This window comes from Cornus florida, unplaced genomic scaffold (genome assembly GCF_030987335.1).
Source record: "Cornus florida cultivar Cherokee Brave unplaced genomic scaffold, ASM3098733v1 CherokeeBrave_3.0.0_Hap2_Chr07, whole genome shotgun sequence".
In the NCBI taxonomy this organism is placed as follows: domain Eukaryota; kingdom Viridiplantae; phylum Streptophyta; class Magnoliopsida; order Cornales; family Cornaceae; genus Cornus; species Cornus florida.
Genome location: NW_026775577.1, coordinates 14,335,962 through 14,355,976, shown reverse-complemented (window position 1 = coordinate 14,355,976; position 20,015 = coordinate 14,335,962). Strand labels below are relative to the sequence as shown.

At 32.2% G+C, this 20,015-nt stretch overlaps 3 protein-coding genes and 1 non-coding gene across 4 annotated transcripts; 2 read left to right on the top strand and 2 right to left on the bottom strand.

The window, feature by feature from the left end:
• The first annotated feature begins 1,000 nt into the window (after window positions 1-1,000).
• On the top strand, window positions 1,001-8,481 carry LOC132266499 (eukaryotic translation initiation factor 6-2). The gene is made up of 8 exons (XM_059767380.1): window positions 1,001-1,156; window positions 1,304-1,361; window positions 1,483-1,579; window positions 1,672-1,757; window positions 1,860-1,904; window positions 4,495-4,625; window positions 7,859-7,969; window positions 8,084-8,481. Exons 2-8 carry the CDS (start codon window positions 1,352-1,354, stop codon window positions 8,339-8,341), a joined length of 738 nt encoding a protein of 245 aa, XP_059623363.1. The 5' UTR covers window positions 1,001-1,156; window positions 1,304-1,351; the 3' UTR covers window positions 8,342-8,481.
• On the top strand, window positions 3,796-3,922 carry LOC132268045 (small nucleolar RNA snoR86). Its single transcript, XR_009469187.1, has one exon. It is a non-coding gene; the product is annotated as a small nucleolar RNA snoR86 (small nucleolar RNA).
• A 4,364-nt stretch (window positions 8,482-12,845) lies between the features above and the next one.
• LOC132316290 (transcription factor DIVARICATA-like) lies at window positions 12,846-13,283 on the bottom strand. The gene has a single exon (XM_059814797.1). The coding sequence runs from the start codon at window positions 13,281-13,283 to the stop codon at window positions 12,846-12,848; it is 438 nt and encodes a 145-aa protein (XP_059670780.1).
• Window positions 13,284-13,898: 615 nt separating this feature from the next.
• Window positions 13,899-14,441, bottom strand: LOC132316289 (protein RADIALIS-like 1). The gene is made up of 2 exons (XM_059814795.1): window positions 14,026-14,441; window positions 13,899-13,929 (listed from the first exon to the last, which is right to left on the bottom strand). The coding sequence occupies exons 1-2, from the start codon at window positions 14,439-14,441 to the stop codon at window positions 13,899-13,901; spliced, it is 447 nt and encodes a 148-aa protein (XP_059670778.1).
• Window positions 14,442-20,015: the final 5,574 nt, after the last annotated feature.

Genomic DNA, 20,015 nt, shown 5'->3' with positions numbered 1-20,015 from the left:
TTGTTTCAGTTTTTTAATATGTAAATTTCTCTATCATTAGCTAAAATTTTAAATTAAGGGAGTCATAAGTGAAGAGTTATTATCATGATCAACATGCTATACTTATTTTAGGGCTCAAGCTAAAATTATAAATTAAGGGAGTAATAAAAAAAAAAATTAAAAATTATAATTTAAAGTGATAAGTAAGAAATACTAAAGTAGGTAAAGAGTTATTATTATGATTAACTTATATATATGTACGGCATTACCTAATAATAAACTAGAAAATAAAATTTCTATCTCTAACATGTCTTTTTTAGCCTATTATTAAGTAATACTGTATACCCGCACTTATATGTCCAAATTTATTGTGAAATAAAACCTCTTTAATAGAAGAAGCTCAACTCGAGTTGAAGATGAATATTAACTTAATTTATATTAATCTATAATATACACACACATATACGTTTATAATAGTGATCTACCATGTTTTCTGATTTATTTTTTTAAAATCTTGATTTTTGTACATAATTTTTTGAGATTTTGGATATAAATTTTCTAATATAAAATTAACACGAGATTAACTCAATTTGAAGCACGCTTTTTTCAACTCGATTTTGAAAATTTGAGCATGGGTTAGATTCATGTTTAAAGGTTTTATGTTTTCTGGGTTGCTCTTCAACTTTTCTGATCCAATATTAGCTTTAATAATTAAAATTATCAATAACACATCTCGTCATAGAAGTAATATGTGATTTTTATTTTTAAACATTTTAAATTTGAACAATTTAATTTTTTTTTTTAAAAGAGAAGTTAATTTTTAATTTTTTTTAATAGAGAAGGTAACAGTGATGTTAAAAAATATTTATTGTAACACGCATTTAAGTATTGTCCTATTTTGCATTAGAAAGTATTCTAATTCCTTCACCACATGTTGACACTTGGTAGGGTAAGAATTTGACAATTATTGAAAGTTATTTTAGGGAAAAAAAAATTATAAAATTATAAGCTACTACGTATTAAATAAAAATCAGTCCCCTTTTTATTTTGGAGTTGGGACAATTAAAAAAACCCTAGCATAAAACCCTAATTGGACATTGGTGTTTGTTAAACCTGCGGAGCTGGGCAAAACGAAACCCTTTCGACGACCTGAACTCTCTGAATACTAGTCCTTCAGGTAATCAATTTTTCTAATTAGGGTTTAGTTCACCTTCACTTCTGATCCTGGAAAACATGCTTTCGTACGATTTTCTCCTTAATCTTTTTGTATATATATTCGTATATGTTTCCTGAACCAAGTACGCGTGAATTATCACAAACGCAGATCCATATTCTCTGTATCAATCTTCGTTCGGTTCGTTTTCTTCTCATCATGGCAACTAGTAAGTTCTCCAAAGGACTATCTTTTGTGTGTATTCGCAATCATATATATTTGTGCAATACATGTATGTATCAATAATTATTGTTAGCATGTGAATATTTCTTGTGGGTGACTTTGTGCAGGACTTCAATTTGAGAATTCATGTGAAATTGGAGTGTTCTCGAAACTGACCAATGCGTATTGTTTGGTCGCAATTGGAGGTTCAGAGAATTTCTACAGGTTCGTTTGTATGTTGGGGAAGTGTGGAATCTCGTTTCTTTTGTTTACTGGGTTTTGAATAGGCTAAATTTTCATTATGGTTTTGTGTGCAGCACTTTCGAATCTGAGTTAGCAGATGCTATCCCCGTCGTCAAGACCTCCATTGCAGGAACTAGGATAATCGGTCGGCTTTGTGCTGGTGTGGATTTTGAAGGCTCTTTGTAGTTTTATATAAAGAACACTTTTTTGATATTTGAGCTTTTTTAAATATCTCCATATGATCATTTGAATTTAATTGCAGGAAACAAAAATGGGCTCCTCTTACCTCACAATACCACTGACCAAGGTAATCTTGTGGCAGATATTATTTTTTTAGCTTGGATTTCTTATTTATGTTGCTCTTATTTTCGTTATTGTTCGAGAGGTTCTTAGCTTTTATTTGAGCAAAGCTCTTCCTTTATACCTATCTCTTTCTCTTTCAAAATATACTTTTAGGTATACTGTCATATGTATATAACTTGTTTGGGTGAAAGTTATAATGAGAAAGAATAGCCAATTAGAGGTGACGAAACACTTGTATTGAAGGCACGATTCTCCATGCCTTTGAAATATAAATCAGCCTCGAATAAATAGCTACATTCAATATCTCTATTTTCTTACTCATAGGAAAGGGTTGTTTGGGTCCAATCTTGATAGTTAAGTGGTATTGTTAGATTTAAATTAAATCATTCAAGTCTCTTTTCGTATAGAATGCAACTAAAATCAAAGGGAAGATAATTTAGAAGGATTAATTGAGTTCCCATGATTTTCCTTTCTTGTTATACTAGAGTGATTTGCCAGACTGTTATGTATTCAAGTGATTGATATTTTTCAGTAGCCATTAAATATGTTGAAAAAAACATTCATTTTGGTCATTTTTTTTTATTGAATTTCTTTGAGATAATCATTGTGTTAACTACCTCTAAGTTTCAGATGAAGTTTATGACTATGTGAGTGTCTTAGTTTGAAAATATAATTTATACAATTCCTGCAGGAAAAGTACTTTTCAGAGTTATGATTCTTTTTGTTTTTCCAGTTCCAGAAGCATCTTCCTCCCTTGCAGCACCATAAAGAATTTTGCGTTCTTTTGTTCTTGAAGGACAATTGAAAATTTTGACCCTTGTGCATAAGTGCTATGCTTTATGTTCATATGGAATTTTTGACCATTGACTCTACCTCTTTGAATTTGTTATAAATGTTTTGTATATGTGTTTATACATCTAATGCTACCTAAAATTATTTGGATTAAGCATTTTGAGAGAGTGGCAGATAGCAGAGAGAGAGTTCCAGACAAAAGGCACCCTGTTGGAGTTACTCTCAAGCACAGCACAGGGTGCACTTGAAAAATGAATAACATAAAAGCTTAAATGAAGATACAAAAAGAAGACCAAGCATTACAAATAAAATAAATAATTCACCAAGAACTAAATCACTTCCCCTTGAGTTGCCAAGCTGAGGCATTGGTCCCCACAGAGTAAGAGGAAAATAAGTCCAATTCTATCTACAGACAAGATAATCCATTTTGACTGATGACTAATATATGAGTGTGTATATATATATAGTTTTGTTAGACCCATGAAAAAGTAATAGTGAAATAAAATTGAATGGCTCTCATGAGGTGGAGTGATGGAAAACCTCTGAGGACCTTCTTGAATGAGGTCCTCCCTGCTGCTGCAGGTTCTGAAAACAGTGACAGGAACACGCCTTCTTCAGAATTCTCTTGAGGACTTGGCCTTATTTTGGTATCCAACGAGTTACAATGAGTGTGGGGTGTTTGGGACAGCAGGTACGTGGTCTCTGGAACTGTCTAAGCGGTGGTGGCATTGCTGTGGTGGTTTGAGTCCGGGAAGCCATATTGATATGGCTCCAAATTAAGTGGTAGTTGAGTACTGGGAGGCACACTTTTGCAATGCTATTTGCTTACACATACTACCGACTTGGTATAGATATAGGTAGTGTCAAAATACGCATGTGGGAAAGATGAACGGGTGAGAAGCATGTTTGAAATGTGAGTTAGTTGATGGTAATCTTGTAACAAATATTCTCTTGTTATTGCTATTGCTCTAGAGGTTCTTAGCTTTTATTTGGGCAAAGCTCTTCCTTTATCCATCTCTTTCTCTTTCAAAATCTACTTTTAGGTATTACTGTCATAATTTGTTTGGGCAAAGGTTGTAATGAGAAAGAACAGCCAATTAGCAGAGCAAGGGCGTCTGATTAGGTGACGAAACACTTGCATTGAAAGTTGGCGACATGTAAAATCGATTCTCCGTGCCTTCCAAATATGAATCACGATTTTGGTTACGGCCTCGAACAAATCGCTACATTCAATGTCTTTATTTTGTTACTTATATAAATAGGTTGTTTAGTTCCCATCTTGATAGCTAATGGTATTGTTAGATTTAAATTAAATCTTTCAAGTGCCTTTTTGTATAAAATGCAACTAAAATCAAAGGGAAGATAATTTAGAAGGTTTAAAATTTTCATTTCTTGTTATACTGGAGTGGTTTGCGAGGCAGTTATGTATTCAAGTGATTGATTTTTTTCAGCAACCTTCAAAATAAGTTGAAAAGATATTCGTGTTGCTCATTCTTATTTGTTGATTCCTTTGAGAGAATCATCACTTAAACCATCTCTAACTTACTGAGTTCAAATAGCTGAAGTGAGTCTATAATTATTGTTTTATTACTTCTAGTTGATGATTTGTGAAGCTTATTGTCATCGTGTTATAGTTTCACAACGTTTACCACTTCATGGTAAACAGCCATAGATTGCTGTGTTCTTCAGAAAGATGTTACACTTAACATAGTATTGGTCTTGTTGAATGTACAGTTTGATTTGGATTCATATGTGTTTTAGACACGGGCCTCACATTCATATTTTTCTTATTCATACTGAAGAACTTCAGCACTTGAGGAATAGTCTGCCAGATCAAGTTGTTGTTCAGCGCGTCGAAGAGAGACTGTCTGCTCTAGGGAATTGCATTGCATGCAATGATCACGTTGCTCTTACACACACTGATCTTGACAGGGTAAAGTTTTCTACTACTTAGCTAATCTTTGGAAATCTAATTTCTTTTGCTAATTAATTTGAAGAAGATATTTTCCCTTCTCCTTTCTTTTTTCACTTGCAAAAGGTCTATTGAAGCTCCTAGAATATTCCTGCAATTGAAGATGTGTGTAATACTAATAGCACATACATGAGCAGCAGGCGGTGACATGATGCTACATGGATATATTGATACAGTGAATCCTTAAAAAATAAAAATAAAAAGGCACTGCCATGACAATTATTTTAATTAATTTTTTGATTTTCTATGCCAATTGTAGCATAGTATGGAAGATGAAACTCAATAAATTTCACAAAGATTATTATATTATATGCACTACTGCCCTCTTACTATTTTTATTTAATTTATGTCCTTAAATTTTTTTAAGAGCAATGCTAAGGACAGTCACCTTAGCGATTGTCAATTAACAGTTGATCTTCTCATTGGTCCTAAGATTTGTAATTAATGCATTCATTAATAGTTTGTTTCTTATTTTTATAAAACACTAAAAATATATATTTGTTTGACAATACTGCCCTTTCAACCCCCCCTCACTTGAATGCATATACATACAGTGTGTATATATATACATATATAAACATCTACTTTCCTCTTTATTTAGGAAAAAAAACTACTCTTCTCTTTATTTACCGAAAGAAAAAATTAACTTACTTTCCTTTTCTTTCTTTCTTTTTTTTTTTTTTTTTTCTCTCTCCTCATTTAATCCATATGACTGCGTATGTATATAAACATATAAACAACTCCGTCCCTTACTTTTTTTTGTCAATTGTCTTTTAATTATATATATGTGTGTGTGTGTGTATCAATTGCTATCATCTAATTTTATCCTTTACTAACTAAATCATCTTTATCTCTTATATAGAGAATGAATTCTTATCTCTCAATAACCAAAAAAAAAAAAAAAATCTTATCCCTCAACTTTCACTGTTAAACAATAACTAAAAGAAAAGAAAAGAATCCATTGTTATATATGCACACGGACGAAGGGGTGGGAAGTAGAGGCAAATGAAAGAAATAAGGTAGTTTTGTGTTAAAATTAATAATTTAATGTCCTATTAAAAGTAGGAAACATGTAATGCATTAATGACACCTTTGATATGGTTTAAGTGAGGAGAGAGACTAAAAGGGTAGTATTGTCAAAAAAAAAATATTTTTAGTGTTCATTAAAATAGGAAACATACCATTAATAAATGCATTAATTACAAATCTTAGGACCAATGAGAAGAGCGACTGTTAATTGACAGTCTCTAAGTCGACTGTCCTTAGCATTGCTCTTTTTTTAATTGCGTGCTTTACCACTGATGGATCTTAGTGGAAGTTTTGATGCTTTTTAGCTATTGTTTGTGTTCATGCTCTACTCTGCTTTAGTTAATGTTATATTTAAAGTTTCGTCTACTGCTTGGTTTTCTAGTAATGTGGAAGTACATCTTTTATCAACGTGGGAGTGATATTGTGTGGGTATAATTTACCTTTATAGAAGCAATAGTAAAAGTAACCCTACAGTAGCAATAAATTTATATGACGGGAACAGAGGGTTCTTTTTTGCTGTTTGTGTGTGTCACTTTGAAAATTGACTATTTTGTGCCAGTATTGAAGAGCTGCCTTTTGCAATTCGACTATGATTTTTTGCATGTGTATCGAGTGAAGAGCTGCCATTTGGGCATCTCCGAAACCTTAAAAAACTCCGATGGGGTTTGTTTCTTTTCCTGGGAAAGTCTACTTGTTTTAACGATGCAGCTGTATTCAACTACTCTTTATAGAATACATGATTCCTTTTTAACCATTTGCAGGATCTAGGATGTATTTTCTTTAAAAATAATAAGCTGTTATGTCTTCTTGCAGCTTCGACTCTCTCCCTTTCTCTCAATGCTTTCTTCTGTTTTCAGAAAAAATTCTTAATGTTCTTCTTGACTCTGAAGTTGCTTCTAGTTCTTTGGTTTTTGTTGTTTCACATTGCTAAATTATCTTTTAGATAACGTCCTCCTGTTTGGTCCCCAATTGGTGAGGCCTCTAACTGATTCCTCATGTGTGCTTTCAACTAAAATTCTATTTTTCAATGTCTTGTTATAATCCCTTTTAATATTATTATTTTGGCAAATTCAGGTCATTAATGTTATCATCTTCTTGTATATTTACTTCTCATCGCCCTGATACCACAAAACATCCCGACCTTATAGCCATCATATACAATTTTTTCCTTAATTAGGTAAAGCATTTGAGACAAAGCTATATTCCAGAGGCACTTATCAACTTCATCTATGGGAATTTGCACTTGTAATTTGCAGTTTTTGTAATTTTCAATATACCCATTCTATGGATAAATGCTGCAGTAATAAGGAGCCACTTTCAGTTAGTATTCAGTTTCTGTATCTTTATTTTCTACTCTTTAAGTTTACTAAATTAAACTTGATGTTTGTCCCTGTAATTCTAGGAACTTATAGTGTTATTGTTGACCTTTGTTGTAAGGCTATGTGGTAGCAATTCTGCATGCTTGTTCAATTTTGTCCCACTGAGTCCTTGATCGTTTTTTATGCTCCTTTTGTGTATGAAATTAATTGAAGTATCCCTGCCGTCATTCCATCGTATGTTCTCTTTCTCTCAAACACATTCCATTTTCAAATATGAAGTAAAATATAGATAAGTAAATACACTCACACACACATTCCCTCACCAGGGTTTGAGCCCTCAACCTCTCCTTTGAGTAGGTGGAGGACATACATTCAAGCCAAGGCTTTGGTGATTAAAGTAAATATTTTATTACTAGAACAAAAGAAAGTTTTAGGTTACCTCAAAGGACATACTAAATGTATTAAATTTGAAGAAATGATCCCACAATTCAACAGCGGGTGCACAAAGATGGATCTAGACAAAGTATGCGACTATCTTTTCAAACATCCATCTAGAGTAAATTCTAATCAATATTTTCTCAAATACTTTGGAATCCAAGGCTCGTGAAGGATTGCTTTCAAAATGTTGAGGGTTTTCCTGTTTGTTAGAAGCACAGTAAAGAATTTGGTTTGGCATTATCATTTTTCCTGATACTTAGGTGGGATCTTTTGGTGGATTGCCCATTTTAAAGTGTTATAACCATGCAGTTAATGATGCCTTTTTCTGTCTGATGCATAATTTCTTGTCATCATAACTTTACTGGGTATTATTCTCTCATGTTAATTTTCTGTGTAAACTGTTGTCAGGAAACTGAGGAGATGATAGCAGATGTTCTTGGGGTTGAAGTTTTTCGCCAGACAGTTGCTGGGAATATTCTTGTGGGCAGCTACTGTGCCTTCTCCAATAGAGGCGGCTTGGTAAGAAATTATTTCTGCTGATATGCAGATTTTTACTAAAAAACATTTGGTGAAATTTGTCATGTCAGTCTCCTGTATTAAGTGAAAACTAAGTGAAAACTGGTGTTGGGGCAGGTCCATCCTCATACATCCATTGAAGACTTGGATGAACTCTCGACCCTCCTTCAGGTCCCTTTGGTGGCAGGGACTGTGAACCGTGGTAGTGAAGTGATAGCTGCTGGCTTGACTGTAAACGATTGGACAGCATTCTGTGGATCAGACACTACAGCAACAGAATTGTCTGTCATTGAGAGCGTCTTCAAGTTGAGAGAAGCCCAACCTTCCTCCATTGTTGATGAGATGAGGAAATCATTGATTGACAGCTATGTGTGATATTTAATGTTGGCCATTAGGTCAGTGCATCAAAGGCACTATTTGTGTTATTTTGGGATTTAAACAGTTTAATTTTTTTGATGTTTGCTTTTGGGATAAAATGTTCATTTGCCCTATTATATAAACATATTTTTATGTCACTGATAAATTACTTACTATTATTTTGATATTTTGATATGCGGTTGTTGCCATTGGTATTAAAGTAGGCACAATTTCAGATTCTAGAATTGTAAAATTTAAATAGATTCCTAATAGTGGTTATATTTCAGATTCTAGAATTGTAGAATTTAAATACATTCGTAGGGAGGCCTTCAAGATTATTAATTCTTATTCAGGGGGTGAATTTAGAAATACTAATAGCTATTCTATCCGGAATACAACATATAATTACTCCTCAAAGATATTACACAAAATCAGAGATTTTCACCCTTGTTCTTGCATCTTCTTGTTACAAATGACACCTTATATAAACTCCTATTAATTTACCTTATATAAGCTCCTATTTACCTTCTAAATCTCTCTTACAACTCTATCAAACTTACTCTACACGTCTGCAAACTAATCTTTCGACTCTCTCTACCATTCTTCACATCCAATACTCTCCACTCTACACACGTCTACAAACTATTCAACATTCTAAAATCTTAACTCTCTCTACGATTCTTCACATCCACTCTACTCATGCCATGCTGTGCTTGGGTCTACAATACCTTCACATTCACTCTACTCATGCCATATAGAATCCTCCTCTGCGTTTGCGTGTTGCCATGATGTAGCAATTCCAATTCTCTTGATTCTCGAAGCATTGTAATACCATTGAAAATTTGGCTGGAGTTGAGGATAGTATTTTCCTACGCTAACAGAAACAACACCAAATTATCCGCACAATACTTTATACAGGTTCTGCCCAACAACACTTCAGTTTGTTTGGATGTAAAATATATCTATATTTTTATTTTTTTTGGCGTTTGATTGTCGTAAGATATTTACGAAGAAAAAAATATTAAAATCTAACAAAAATAACTTATTCATTAAAGTTATTTTACACGCCTCATTCGACGGACTTGACCTCAATCTTGACCAAGACCTTTGTCAAAAATGGAAAAATAAAAATAAAAATAAAATATTTTATTTAAAAAAGGAAAAAACTTTAAGAGCCGTTCTGCCCTAGTATATACACTCTACAGCAGTTGCAAATTGAAATTGGTGAGGGTTAATGGTGTAGAATGTAGTGGGTACAATCCTTTCACATTTGGATTTTGATCTTAAACATCAAGGCCTCCAAAGAAAAATAAAATATACTTTGTGGCAATATTAGTGGAGCTATTACCAAGAATGTGCAAAACGAGATCAAAATTATATTAGTATACAATATTTTTTTACAAATCTTTCAAACACAATTTGTAAAACCTTTGGGGGAATCCAAACAATTCAACATTGGATAAGATTACATTAACAAATTCATTCAGGATAACCAAGCTAACAGGTGGAACTATAAATTAATAAATTCTCCTAATTTATGTAAATTCATTCAAATCCAATTAATTCTTTCAACATGGTAAAAATAATTAAAAAGAAAGAATGTCAATTAATTAGGTCTGAAGTTACCTTACAAATCACGCGTTTTATAGCATAGTGCCACGGATGGATTGCTAACAACACTACAAGCAAGGAAGATACACATGCTGGTTGGTTAAGAGCAACAATTGACTGGGAATGATTCCAGAGAAGGGGTGTGTAGGACCACAAGGTGGTATCTTTTTAGAGTTCAGACAGGTCAACTCGGTTCAGTTAAAGAAGCTTGTCGCTAGTCGTGGACTTGACTATGAAGAAGGGAGTTGGCCATCCTCTCACAAATTGATCGGGAGCTGAAGCAGTTCCTCTGATGAGATCAAGACAAGTCGAAACCAGTCAACATGTAGCCTCATAAATATGCTACATGCTGGAGTGGCTGCTGGAGTGAGCATTTTTGTTACACTCATAAATATGCTACCATATATTATTTTGACTATTGCATTAAAAATTATTGTTTCTCGTTAATTTATCCCACTTATTTATTAGTGAAAGTGAGGTGATATTTGCACTTCAAAAAGTGTTATTGTATTAAAGATGTGCAGCAAGAAGAGCGGAATGTGATTACCCTTCAGAGTATCAAAATATCACCTCATTGGATGAGTTATTAACATTTCTAATACATTACTAAAATTATCTACACCTGAAATTTTACTTCCTTTTTTTCTTTCACGAACAAACCCACAGCTGGCTTCCGCCTTGATAGGGCAGTGCTATGATCAATTAAATTACAATCGGAGGGAAATAGGAGACATAGCATAAATTTCTATTTATTTCTATTTATTTTTTTATTTTTTTTATAAGTAGTGTGATAGGGGAACAAATTATTATTCCTGAATTTTTATCGAATCTCTATGTGACGAAATCACGTGACACGTTCATTAAAATTCATAAAATGAGTTTTTAACATTTCCTCTTAAGACATGGGTTAACCAGACCTCAAGCCTCAATATATGTGTTTTGTTTACGGAACGATGATTTTCACCCACAATCTAAATTTGAACTCTGTTCGATCACCGATCTCAAAACGAAAAAGAAAAAATGAAATGGTTTCTTCGAGTACTGCAATTGATAAGAAAACACAAATATCAAATCAGCAAAGAGAATATTCAATAGAAGCCAACACTAATTGCAACCAGAAGTTGATCCGATATAGTTTTCGAATCCTCTCACATATAATTTGACTCTTTTTGGTAAGAAAAAAATTTGAAAGCCAGATTCCCAAAGGCGGAATTGGAGAACACACTCTCTCATGACCCCTCCTCCCTTTTCTTCTATGTTTTTGGTTTTTCGTCAAATCATAGTCAAGTGGATCACGAGTGCTAGGACGTGGTTTGTGAGGTTGAAAGAGACAAAACCTACCCAAGCCACGTGAGGTTAGAGAAGACGTTAAAATACTCACGTAAAAGTCTTTTAACCAATTTGACTCAAATTCGGGGAAAGTTCGGATATAATCATTCACTTTTTCTATCATTATTCTTCTTTTATTCCTCCCCAACAGGTATTTTTAAAGGATAAATGAGTTAATACTAGTCCATGATAGATTGGTGAATTACGTATATACTTGCCTGACCCCGGCATCATACTATGATCGTGACATGAATAGTTTTAAAAATCGTCAACATAATGGAATGGCATAATTAGTACTAAGGAATCTTTCCGTTTTTCATGATTCCATAGAACATTTTGATTTATTTGTTGGTATTCATGTTCATGAATCATACATTCTAATTGCTATTCAATAAAAATATATTTATAAGAACCTATATCAATATATTATTTATATTATACTAAATTAAAAAAATTAAAAAATAGAATTAACACAAAGGATAAGATTCGTTCAGGTAGTGATTTACCATCATAAAAAAAGGGGGATTAAGTTACATTTCTCCCATTTTCATTCATTGTTGGGAAGAGAGATCAAGAAATTATCTGATATAGTTTCTTCTCTAATATTAATACTACACTAATAATTTTTATTTAAAAATTATTCTCCTATTAAAAGAAACTTGTACTGACTAACCAATAAAAGAGCAATTGTATTAATTTAATAATTAATATATCAAACAAAACATAACTAATACATTAAAAGAAATATATAAATAATATAATAAGTTCACATGGATGGAATTCTTCTTCTATTGGAGGCTTTAGACGACTACTTTAATTGTCTTATGGTTGAGCCAGTCTTGCAACTGTGCAGTTGGTCGTGTGTAATCATAATTATTGAGAGTTTTAGGTGAGGTCAACAAAATTATCAAAGTTATACTCCCCTTGTCCCTTATCAGTAGTCCATTTTTTTCTTTTTACATGTCCCAAATTAGTTGTCCTTTTTGAAAAGTTAAAGCATCTTTTCTTTATATTTCCATCACCGTCCTTTATCTTTTTAAAAAATTTCAAATTTTGTAACTATATATATTTAAATTAAATAGGACAATTTGGTAATTTTAAAAGGGGACAATGCATTCATTGCATGTCCCCTTAAAAAAAATTATAAAACCAAAGATGGATAACTAATAAGTAGTTCAATTATATATATATATATATATATATCTCACTTATACCACCTGACCTCCCCAAGTTGCCATCGCACCTATGTAAGGACATGCATGAGAGATGAAGTAATCACCAGAATCACTCCTTGTCTTAATTACAAGTCAAACTTTGCATTGGCATATATGTGACAAACAAACTAGCAAAGATAGTCATCAAAATTTCAGACACTCGATCATGAGGCTGGTTTTGCAAACAAACTACACATTTAATTTCATTTTAGGAACTAGACACAACTAAACAAACACAGAAAGCTGAAAACACAACAAAGCCCTCTTCACCCACCCACTCCCCAAACGAAAAACGAAGGCAGACAGGAAAAGCATAAGAACAAAGACACCAACTTTAACTATATTTTTTATGTCTTCACTTTCAGAGCTCAGCCCCATGATTGGTTCCCGAGAAAAAAGGGAAGCCGGAACGATGGATGGTCTTCACCGGAGGGTTGGTTGGTCACCATAGAGTTTACAATTGGGAATGTGGAGGATCCTAGTGGGAAAACGCGGCCACTCTGACTCAGTTCACCAGTCATGGGATTAGGGTTGTACATGTGAGTAAGGCTGAAAGGCTGGGATATGGCCGGAACCGGTGGTTTGGGGTTTGGGGGGACTCTGTGCCTCTGAGGCAGCGAGAGTGAGGTGGAGTTGACAGACTGGATGTCATGAATGCTTGGGCGACGCCGATCGCGCGGCGTGGAGCTGTTCTGGCGCCTGAAGAACTTTTGGGCATGGCTAGCAACTTGAGTAGGGTTCTTGGTCACAACATAGTGCCTTGATATGCTCCTCCAGTCACCTTTCCCATACTTGTTTAGTCCCATTAGGAACAACCTCCATGATCGAACAATCCAAAAAGAGAGAAAAAGAACAGAAATAATTAGGTGAATGCAACAAAAAAGGAAATTAAAGTGCTAATAAACATGCACAAATATTAAGACACACTAGAAAAATTAAGGAGAGCTTCATAAGAAAATAATCATATACAGTAGTTTCATGACTAGCTGGCTAGGAAAATAAATTATCCACCGAGAAAGTGAAGGAAAGTGAAAGAGAAAATGGTTCCAATGGAGGAATTTGTGTTTTGACTAGTGGAAAATTGTCAACATTAATTAAGTAGGCATCTTTAGTTTGATGGAGTGCTCAAATTGTTATATATGACAAAAGAATAGTGATTATCACCTCTGAATAGTCCACGTAAGTAATTAATAAAGTTTTAAAAGAGTCTTTTTATGTATTTTTAATTTTAAATAGATCCAGCTATGATCTTATTTCACCAATCAATTAATTAAATTAATTTGCAGAAAATTACATTCAGATTTAATAGAACCACCTCTCTTTAAAAAAAATAAAAAAAAAAAACCCAAGAAAATGATAGAAAAACAAGATTATTCTTAAAAAAAAAAAAAAAAAACCTAACATGCATGCAATTCTTAAGCTCAAGAAGAGGGAAATCCACCAAAAGCTAACCTGCAAACAAAGTACCAGAAAAAGAAAAAAACTCGAGATTAAATGAATCTATATATATATATATATATATATATAAAGCTTAATTAAGAGCTATACTTGTGTTCTTCTTCAGTCCATGGAAGCCCCCTTCGCCGTGAATGGTTGTCATTAGGCTTTTTAGCGCACGAAGAAGATCCTTTCCCATTCTTGATCTCCATGCCACCTTGAGGCTCCTCTGCAGCTTCACGATAATCGGGCATGGGGACAAGACCAGATTCTATCATCTCTATGTCTTCGACAAGTGCCTCGTAGTGCTTTTTGATCTGTCCAATGGACTTCCATGGTACCTTGGAAGCAACATTTTCGAAGAAGAATGGCGAGGTAGGATCAAATTCAGCCAAAGCATCCTCGAACTGCTTGTTTTCTTCATAAGTCCACTCCGCCGTGTGCTCGAATTCAAATTCTGGTGTCGAGAGAGTGCTGAACAAAGGAAGATCTGGAAGTGGTAATTCATCAAAGCCTGGCAATTCCATTGCTTATGACTTATCTTTGAAGCTTGAACTGAAAAGAGAGAAAGAGATACATTGAGTAAGTAATCAACACACACAAAAACACACAGACAGAGAGAGAGAGAGAGAGAGAGAGAGATTCTGGACTTGTCACCTTAGGTGAGATTTGCCAAGCACTTCTTCCAGTGTTTAAATTTGGCTCAAGTGCGTTTGTGAGTCATCATGGGTAGTTGGTTCTTATAGAATGGGAAAGTGATCGAAATTACCAAAATGGACATTGAGCTTATTAATTGGTGAGATGTTGCATCCAGGGTCATAGATCTCACACGATCCTGCGAGATGTCTATTTGGTTTGCCTGAAAGGAAACATAATTAAAATTAACTCAAAATTAAAGGAAATAATTATATTTTGTACCCTCCTTGACATTGAGGAAAAATAACCAAGGGAATGGCAAAGGGAGAGAGAGGGCAATACTACACTCCTATTTTTTAAAAGAAGGTTAAGGGTTTGAGTTTTAGTGGAAACTATAGTCCACTATTAAAGTACGTGTAGTCTTTTTACCCTTGCACGTACGTTCACACTAGACAATTAGTGAAAAAAAGTTAAGCGACTCCAATGCTTTGTTCAATAGGAAGGAAAATAAATTAGATAGAAGGGAGAGAAAAATGGATGGATCAGAAATCTTTAGAGAAGGATTGTTCGGTTGGACGAAAAAGAAGAGAAAAAACTATTAACTTATTGTGTTCGTTAAACTATAAGAGAAATTAAATAGAGTTTTAAATTATTTTTACCATTAATTATACTCGTCACTATTTATAGTATTGTAATTTATGAAAGATAATATTATAATTTAAAACGTTTATAATAGTTTTACTTGTCTTCCCTTCCTTCCTTTTATCCATCCATGTTTATAGGGATGAAAATTTGTGAATTAAAAATGAATCATTCATCTTATTATCCTTTCTCTTGTTGTCTCCTTACTACCGAACGAATGAAGTTTGTTCATTTATTTCTATCTTCCATTCACCTCTCTTCCTTCTTACGGAACGAGGAAGAAAGAAATCTAAATAGTCAACTTCTAAGACGTGAAGTGAAAGTCATATCATTTTCTCACTATTTAGAAAAGTGGAACTTTTGAACAAGATATTCTCGTCTCCCTTGTTTATAGGTTCTCAAGCAAAATCAAAACCTTACGTGTTGGTAGGCTATTGACTTAATCTAAAAAGCACCTTATCGGGCACTGATGGAAGAAAGTTTTCGCTTGTCGCCTTTTGATTAATAACTTTCTCCTAACTATTTTGGATTGACTGCTATTAAGATTGATTGGACGTATCGAATTGGGCATTGATAGAAGAAAGTTTTCGCTTGTCGCCTTTTGATTAATAACTTTCTCGAACTATTTTGGATTGACTCCCATTAAGATCGATTGGACGTATCGAAAAAGCTTTGCTAGAATAACATGGTCAACAGGCGGTTAATTTATTGCAAATAAATAAATGAAATTGTTCTCCATAATGTTACGGAAACTTAATTTGTTGGTTACCGCATCTCAATCAAAGCCAAAATCCTAACTGAAACTTAATTTGTTAGATATTATATTTCGATCGAAGCCAAAACCGTCTACATTGGAAATGCCCCCATGTAGTTCTTGGGATTCAATTCATGTCTATCGGAGATCATCTCGTAAGATTCTCCTAAGGGCATGTATCGATTGGATGATTATGAGATTCTCCTACTATGATATTAATGTACCGATGTACTAGAAAGTGAAAGTAGAATAATTAATGTATCCGGTAATCCATCAATCATTCCCATTTTCTATATAGGATTGACTATTATATAAGATCAATTGGATGTATCGAAAAAGCTTTGTTAGGACAACAAGGGGAACAAACGGTTACATAATTGCAAAATACATAAGTATATAAATAAAATTATTCTATGATATGTTAACAGAAAATTAATTTATGAAATATCGTATCTCAATCGAAGCCAAAATACTAATGAAAAATTAATTTGTCGGATATCGTATCTCAAGCCAAAACCCTAAGCAAAGGATGTTTGGAGAAAATGAACATTTCTTTAGTATATTTGTCTATCTAAAATAGTACATTAATAAAGTAAGTTATTGCTAAATTGGTTATATATTAAGAGAAAAATATGAACATGACATTTAAAATAGAGGGGTAAAGTTAAAGAATCAAATTCATATTTACAAAAATAAAAGAGACTTAAGTAAATTATTTTCCAGAAAGGGATTGGTAAAATCATTTAGTAATATAATCAGAAAATTTTAAAAACTTTAACATACCACATCACAAGCATATAAAATTGCCACCATACAACAATTAACTGTGGCCGTAACTATTTTCATGTTAAATATCAATTAGCATGGCATTTTTTCATCTTGAGATGATATTTTGACGAGATAATAGAATGTATGAATCATTAATTTTGCATGCTATACGTGTCAGATGGACACAACAATATTATATATACATATATATATGCATCATATATATATATATATGAAAATTCAATGTTACCTTCTGTTTTTTGGAATATTTCATTAAATATTTCAACGAAAATGACCACGTGTTCATTCCTCTACCATTTGTGGTACATGTACCCAAAGTGTGTTCACACTGCTTTCCTCCCTTGCTTATCTTTCTAAACTACTTTATAGTGTCTGTATTTTTGTGCCTAATTGTCGTGTACAAATTAAAAGCGTCTTTAATTTGAAAATTTTCCATCATTTATACTTAAAATAAATAAAATATATATATATATATATATATATATATATATATATATATATTTGTTGAAGCAATAGATATTTGTTTAGGCAATGGATATTTGTTTGGCAAGTAGAAGTGAAATATCTAGAGAGAGATTGATTTTTGAAATGAGAATAATTATCAAAAGTGCTTTGCAAACTGCTGCGTTGCCAAACACCAACTAATTTTTTAAAACAATAGTCTTGTTTGATTTGTAATCCTATAAATAATTTTTTATTCTTAGAAAACTGAAAATAAAAAATTATACAAAAATTTTTGCTTGGTTTAATTTTTTCAAAACTCAGTTATAAAAGATCTCTTTTCAGAGAATTGTCTTTTTTAAAAATTGCTTTCTGTTATCTGAATTCTTGATAACTATTATCAAAATTACAAATCAAGTAAGTCCAATATTTTTTGATGGCTCGACAATTTTTTATTTTTTTTTTGAAAAAAAAAATACTTGTAAAAACAAGATTAAACAATGAATAATATATATATATATATGTGGAAGATGATTATCAATTTGTTACACTCTATTCTTTCTCTAATTTCTTCTTGTTTTTGTAGATCAACAATTGAAATTTCTCTCTTAATTATTTCAAAAAACACATGATAAACCTCCATTTATTATCTCAGTTCCATTTGCTTTCTCTCTTTTTCCCAACTACCCCATCTGAACGGACCAAAAAAATGAATAGAAGCTAACTGTGCATTTGTCTTTGCATTAGATATTCTAGAAATTGATAGAACCGGCTAAGTATTACTGTCAATATAAATAATATTGTTGTGTAAGAAAAATGTTAGTTCAATGCACAAGACTTTTGGAAACTCTTGTCATTGCAAGATTTGTCATTGTAAGGTTTAGAAAGAGTAAATTTTTGAAAAGTGCATTTGTTCATAGACGAAATGGTGAAGAATAAATAAATTGAAAACAAATATTTTTAAAATAAAATAATAAACATAATAATTTTTATAAATAGTGGGGTAAAAAATGTGAAATGGAGTTTTTTAAAAATTAAGTGGGGGCATTTTTGAAATTTTATTTGAAACTATAGGTAATAATGTAAATTAGAAAATTCAAGTGGGGGCATTTTTAAAATTTTAATTGAAATATATGTAATAATGTAAATTGGAAAAAATCCAGTGGGGGTATTTTTTAAATTTTGGTTGAAACAATAGGTAATAATTTAAATTAGAAAAATTGAGTAGGAACATTTTTAAAATTTTAATTAAAACTATAGCTAATAATGTAAATTAAAAAAATTCTAGTGGTGGCAACCGCCCCCACTGGCCTGAATTGAGCCCGTGCCTGTATTTGTTTTTGCATTTTATGATTTAGAAATTTATGGAGAATCGTGTCATTGTGAGGTTCTGAAAATATTGATTTTCAAAAAGCACATTTGTCTTTACATTCTATGATGTAGAAATTTAATGAATAATCTAAGAAGCACTATCAATATAAATGATACTGCGCTTCAGAAAAATTAGTATTTCAGTGCAGAAGACTTTTACCATTCCTATCATTGTGAGGTCTTTCATGGTGATTTTTGAAAGTACGTTTATATTTACATTATATGATCTAGAAATTTATAGAACAATTTAAGTAGTACCATCAATATAAATAATATTGTTACCATAAAAAATAAAAATTAAGTCACGAGACTCTTATTATTGCAAGATTTAGGAGTGTTAATTTATGAAAAGTACAAGTGATTTTACATTCTATAATCTAAAAATTTATAGAATAGCCTAATTAGTATTCTTAATGTAAATGATATTGCTGCCTAAAAAAGGCTAGCCTTGTTACGAGATAATGCTCATTTATTGCAATTGATTTATTGAAAAATGATGCAAGTTCACCGTCCAGATAACGCTTCGATCTCATAATAGACTTACTCTTAATAATTTTAGTAACTCTTTAAATTAAAATTAGTTAATATACCATATATCATTGGACCAAGCAATATAAATATGTATGATATATACAATGGTACATTAGGGAATGATAACATTGCTATTAGCATTCAAACACAAGCATAACAACTAAAATTCAACTCAATTTAATTTTTGAAAAAAAATAAAACTCAAACAAAATCCAAGTTGCTCTGGTAGAGTTTATATATTAAGACTCCGTTTGTTTGGATATAAAATATTTTTCAATTTTTTTATTTTTATTTTTTGGTGTTTGGTTATCGTAAAATATTTACGAAGCAAAAAAATATTAAAATTTAACAAAAAATAACTTATCCATCAATTTTCGGCAAGTTATTTTACGTGCTTTGCTGGACTCCCTCAACCTCGACATAAACTTTTAGCAAACACAAAAAAAGTAAAAATAAAAAATATTTTATCTAAAAAAGGTCGAAACAAACAAAGCCTAAAAATAAATAAACTTTCCAAAGTGGGTCACATTTAGGATGTGTAACATTTGGGCTAGGATGAAAATTGTGAATCAAATCCACGATTAGAATTGTTGGGCCAGCCTCGGTAATTTACTAATTATATGTATTGCAATTTCTTGGTGGATGAGTTTTGGCCCAACGTAAAATTGTTCTATTACGACTCAAAAGTAAGGCTACACTGAAGCCTTGTGCAAAAATCAAAGGAAAGACCCTCCCCAGATCATACAATAGAAAGAGTCTTGTGAACTGAGTTTGCCTTTTTGATGGAAGAAAATTCTTCTAACTTTTGATTTTTTTTTTTTTAATTTTAATTTTTTTTTTAAGTAAATGTGTTTTTTTATAAATCAGAGGAAAGATTTAAAAAAGTAAATTCTGATTTTCTTGTGTTTTTTTAGGGGTAATTAAATAAGTGTGTGCA

Bases quoted from the DNA above. Each gene is read 5' to 3' on its own strand.
- LOC132266499 (XM_059767380.1), top strand. The intron at 1,905-4,494 runs GTAATCTTGTGG...TTCATACTGAAG, and splicing joins TCACAATACCACTGACCAAG to AACTTCAGCACTTGAGGAAT. The intron at 7,970-8,083 runs GTAAGAAATTAT...GTGTTGGGGCAG, and splicing joins TCTCCAATAGAGGCGGCTTG to GTCCATCCTCATACATCCAT.
- LOC132316290 (XM_059814797.1), bottom strand. From the start codon at position 13,283: ATGGGACTAAACAAGTATGGGAAAGGTGACTGGAGGAGCATATCAAGG.
- LOC132316289 (XM_059814795.1), bottom strand. From the start codon at position 14,441: ATGGAATTGCCAGGCTTTGATGAATTACCACTTCCAGATCTTCCTTTG. The intron at 13,930-14,025 runs GTATAGCTCTTA...CTTTGTTTGCAG, and splicing joins TGGACTGAAGAAGAACACAA to GTTAGCTTTTGGTGGATTTC.